The 5207-nt window shown below is 56.2% G+C and overlaps 1 protein-coding gene across 1 annotated transcript in view; it reads right to left on the bottom strand.

Moving 5' to 3' along the window:
• Positions 1-2679, bottom strand: part of LOC104402328 (nucleotide exchange factor SIL1-like) — a gene marked incomplete at its 5' end in the record, with an annotated part of 4371 nt that extends 1692 nt beyond the window's left edge. Inside the window, 2 exons of the mRNA XM_010010175.1 lie at positions 337-501; positions 2583-2679. Coding sequence (XP_010008477.1) covers positions 337-501; positions 2583-2679 — 262 coding nt within the window. The remainder of the gene's footprint in view (positions 1-336; positions 502-2582) is intronic.
• Between the last annotated feature and the right edge of the window lie 2528 nt (positions 2680-5207).

The following is a 5207-nucleotide window of genomic DNA, read 5'->3' as shown; positions in this document are numbered from 1 at the left end:
GGCAGCCGAGCTCACCGCAGCCCAGCACCAACATTCCCTACCTGTGCCCTTGCTGCTTTGTGATTTAAACACCCTCGGGTGGAGATGGTGGCAGTGGTTTAATGGGAAATAAAGGTTTAATGTCACTCTGGGCTCTCCCAGGCACTCGTGTCCAGCAGAGGTGGTGCATGGGCTGGAGGGAACCCATCCCAAGAGCACCAAAGGTGGATGGGTCCCTTCTCACCCTCATCCTGTGAGGATGCATGAGGGCCCCTATGCTCAGTGAGGCTCAGGGAGCTCAGGGAGAAGGTGGGAGGTGCCTGTTTGGGTCCCATTCCCTCCCTTCCGACCTCTCACCTTCTCCATGATGAGGTCGTAGAGGAGTGTCACCACACGGACGTGGAGGGTCTCCATCCCCTTCTGCCTGAAGAGGCTCCTGAGGACCTGGAGGCCACCCAGCTTGAGGAACTGCTGCTGGGCATAGGGGAAGTGTCTCAGCATGGAGGACAGTGCGAAGAGAGCCTGGTGGGGAGAGAGGTCCATCAGCACAGTGGCCACAGCCGTCACATGTGGCACAGCCTCTGTTCATGGCATGCCAGGGGGACAGGAGAAACACAACCCATTTGTGTGGAGCTCCCCACTAAATGCACTGAAACCTCTCCTTGCTGAGGAGCATCTCCAAGAGTACCCTTTTATCCTGATTCCAATCCTCCCAGCCCCACAAAGATTCCCAAACCTGGGTGACTGCCACCCAAACTCCAACCTGCACTGTCACCATGCTTGGTAGAACAATAAACCAGAGGGACCTGTTGCCAGCATCGTCGCTTCTGCTCACAGTTCAGCACCTCCAGTTGTTAGTACGGAGCCTGGCTATGGGATAGACAGGGCAAACGGGGTCCAGCACCACCCAGCAGAGCCTGATGCCCTCGAGATGATTTGGACACCTGGGGAACATCCTCTCCCTGCACCCCTGTGGCCGGAGAACAAAACCATGATGTTTCCCAGGCCACAGCCTCAACCAGGGTCTGTGCTGGTGCAGCATCAAGCACCACCGAGACACCCGCACGTGCCTCCTGGGCCTGAGCAGCACGGGGTGAACACCCAGAGGCAATGAGGGGCCGAGCAGCTGAATCTTACACTGGTCTGGTTGTGACAGCCCTGGTTTGCAGAGGAGACGGGCTGAGCGCCCAGGGCAGGGCTGCTGCTGAGCGGGGATGGGCAAGAGCGGGACCGGCTCCTCCGCACCAAGGTGCATCAAGGGAGCATCCCTGCTCCACATGGATAGATCTGAGCTGACAGCTCCTCCCCAGTCCCCTTTGTTTCTATTTTCCATCTTCCGAGTTGCTGCTGGTGAACTGGAGGATGTTTCTGCCTCTTTCTTTAACCACAGGTCAAAGGACAGTGGAGGGAAGAAATGCACTTTTGGCCTCTCTGCTGTGCACGAGGAAGGGAAACCCAGTGGAGCAAGAGCCACAGGAAGGGGCTGGGGCACCAACCTGTGCTTGGGATCCTGGTCTGGAGAGAGATGGGAGACCATTCACAGCATGGGAACTGGAAATTAAAAGCCTCTGTCCTGGAAAAGGCGGTTTAACCCTTGGAGGCTCTCATAAGGACATATGTGAATGTGGACACCACTGAGCTCATCTCTCTCCCTCTTCTCCAGGGGCTGCCAGTGGGACTAGTTCAGGCTCACTGGTAACAATTGTCCTGCACCCACCATGCAGAGGTTGAAGCAATGCTGGTGAGGGTCTCAGCCACCCCTCCCCACCCCAAAACGAGCTCTAGGTTGAGCCATGGGCACTCCTGGGAGGTGTTTTGAGCATGGAGCATCCCGTGGGGCACTTCTCCAGCTGGGACCTCCTCACACCCATGGCCAAAAGCAAACGGGTTCCCCAGCCTCTCCTGTGCCTTTTGCTCACTGGAAGACTCTTACCACAGACTAAAGGTGAGCACGGTGGTGTTAAAACACCACCAGCACGTTGCTGTTTGCATGCAGCAGGTGAACTAACATGAATGAGCTGGCGGCTCCCTTGCCCCATCGAACCCGTTCTCGCAGGAGGTCACTGTTAAACGGTGGGGCTGGGGTTTTGGGAGCAGCAGACAACTGCACAGCCCATAAGCAGAGGTGGCATCACACGCTGCAGTGAGGGTAATGAGATCTCATGCTCCAGGGAGCCCGGCGAGGAGCCCCCGCCCGACGGACAGCGCTGCACATTTAGCTGGGGGCTCTCGGCGCTGCTCCGCTCGCTCCAAAGCCACCGAGGGCAGGACACGGTGCTGGCTCCAGCAATTAGCTCCCTCCAAACGTCAGCTCCCATGTCTGTGAGCCCCTGACGGCTGCGCTGCCACGGGGACCCTCCCCTCCCCTCCCCTCCCCGGAGCCTCAGCACGGAGCCCTGTCCCCCGCGGGGCTGGCTGAGCTGCTGCAGCAGGGAGGATACCCACGGAGCTCCTCTGCTGCACCCCTGGGAGCAAAGCCCACCCAGTGTAGGGAGCAGAGCAGGGGCCCACACGCTCACAGTGCCAGTGATGTCCCAGGGAGTGCTTGCAGCTCGTTCAGCACAAGAGCAGCTGTACCCAGAGGTGCAGCCCCACTCACTCACCTTCTTCTTGACAGCCAGGGGTTGTTCCGTAGCCAGGATCACCAGGAGCTTCTGCAGCGCACCCCCCTCGATTGCTTCTATCTGGACTTTGGGGTTGCTGCAGGGAACAAAGTGAAAGGCAGGTCAGCAGCAGAGCGGGGCATGGAAGGGCAGGATGGACCCACAGCAGACACGGATGAGGGTCATCCAGCGTGATCCCAGAGCACCCCCCCAGCTCCCGCTGCTGGCAGTCTGTGGCTATGAAGAAGGTGTGAAACTCTGCAGATCACCTCAAACACAGCACATGACTGATGCAACCTGAAATGATGGCAGCGGGCCTGCGGAAGGGCACACAGAGCCATTCGTGCCACCCCAGCATGTGTCCTACCCATCCTTCCCCTGGCAAGGAGCCCTCCCCTGTGCTTCCCTCGCAGCTATTAATCTTCTCGCTTCCCATTGCATCTATTCCTTAACAGCCTTTTCTATTTCAGCTCTTGGTTACCCCCTTTCAAACTCCTCACTTGCTGCCAACGTGCTGATTTATTTAAAACACCCCTTTGCTGCAGCACCGGGGCTGCTTGTCCTGGTGCCTCCATCACAAGCCACGCCTGGTCTCATCACACACACACCTCTCACACCAAGCACTTTTCTCCAAGGACTACAGAGAGAATCCCATCCTGTGGGCAAGACCCAGGCTAAACTCCCAGGTCTGGGTGTGAACAGCTGCCCTAGGTCCAAAGACAAGGCTTGCTCACCATGCCCCTGGGTGCCGGCTGCACAGACACTTTGCAAACCCACCTCTAGCACCTCTTTGAAGGTGGCAGAGAGGTTACGAGCTACAGGCTCCCTCTTTGACAGGGCTTTCACAGTCTGCATCCCTGATCACAGCTCTCTGGTGCTCTGAGGAAGAGCTCCAGCACTTGAGCCTTTGCTCTTCTTTGAAGCAGCAATTGCACTGCAGCCAGCCAAAGGCCACGTGTCCCTGCTACAGAACAGCCGCAGCTATGAGCGCCACCAGAAAGCTGCTGGAGCAGCCAGTGCCAAGCACCAGCCAAGAAACAAGAGACACAGAGGCAGGGTCAGAAAAAAACCCAGAAGACAAACGGATTTGGGCAGGGAGCAGCTCTGAGTCAAACCCACGGCCCCAGCAGAACACTAAGCTCATCTGGGTGAGCCAAGGTGCCAGGCAACCCCCCCTGCTGCACCCAGGCTTTGCTCCTTACACTGTTAGAGTCACCCACACCCCCAGGATGCAGGGTTCTGACTGCAGTCACCAGGCTGACCTAAGGCAGGAGAAGGGAGTTTGTTGAAAGCCACCTTCCCTTTCTCCTTCCTCACTCACCTGCTACAGCAGGGCCATGACACAGCCCCTGCTGAGCACAGGGACATCTATGACCTGCCTGGGCAGGGCAGGAAGGAGAAAGAACAAACCCAGGAGCTTCAGAATCCTCCCGCAAAGGAGATGTTCACAGCACGGTTCCCATGTGCTGCAGCAGCCCTGGGAGCAAACCACCTTCTGGTGTCTGGGTGCACCTCCAAGAGGTGGTTATCTCCCAACCTCACCATGCCAACAGAAGCAGCAGAATCTCTCATGCAAGACACACTGGGCAAGGGGAGATCAGAGTAAACTGCTCTCATACTTTTCTGAGTATGACTGCACCGAAAGGAGTCTACACTCCTACACCGGAGACCTCTTGGTGACATTCAAGGAAAACATGAAATTTGGGGTATCCAAGCTCTTTTGTCACATGTCTCTAAAATAAATAATAAAACCTCTCATAGCAAGGGACACAACTGAAGAACTGGCATGTCTGTTAATGCCTGGCTGGTCACCTGGAGGATTAGATCTAATTAAAATCTCTGAACCATGGAGTTTATGCCAAGGAGCACCTCTGGAGGTTAGGAAGCCCTCCTGGATGGTAGAAGTACTGCTCACTTCTCAATGTATCTCTTGTTTAGTGCCTACTATCAATAGTCCAGGCTTCACACTAACAAAAAAAGCTCATTTGAAGGCTTGGAAAACTCAGCCCAGATCTGTACAAATTACATTGTCAGGCCCAGGGAAAAGCAGCCTGAAGAGAATAAACACAATGAGACAGGCTGGGGAGCACTCACATGGGAAATCCACCCTGTGCTGATCTGCTGACGGATAAGAGGATGGTGGCACCAGCAACAACATTCACCACAATGAAACTCTGAGGCTGGGACAGGGATGGAGCCCAGCCTACAGTGACACCCCGTGATGCTGCAGTGATGGCAGAGATTTGGGAGATGAGATTATCCAGCCTCAAACCTGGGGGAGGAACAGCCACAAGCCTGTGGGGACTCAACGTAAGCTCCGTGCTCGAATTCAAGCAGTTTCCCAAGAGAGACCCCTGTGTGCTAAAGAGACCCAGTTTGCCCTGGGAGGACCCATCCCGAATGTGGGGTCACAGCACATCCCCTCCAGATGTGTCCCTCACCACACGGCTGAAGCCCTTGTCCCATCCCATGCCCATGTCCATCACATCCCTCCCTCCCTCCCTCCCTCGTTCTGTTCCTGAAGAGCAGAAAACAAGGCTCATGATTGAGCCATGTGAGGAACTACCTGTGTGCTGGGCCAGGCTGATGGTGTTCACGCTGGCCAAGATGCGTTGAGCAGGGATG

This window comes from Nestor notabilis, unplaced genomic scaffold (genome assembly GCF_000696875.1).
Source record: "Nestor notabilis isolate BGI_N333 unplaced genomic scaffold, ASM69687v1 scaffold28082, whole genome shotgun sequence".
Taxonomy (NCBI): domain Eukaryota; kingdom Metazoa; phylum Chordata; class Aves; order Psittaciformes; family Psittacidae; genus Nestor; species Nestor notabilis.
This window is presented reverse-complemented; position numbering and strand designations above follow the sequence as displayed.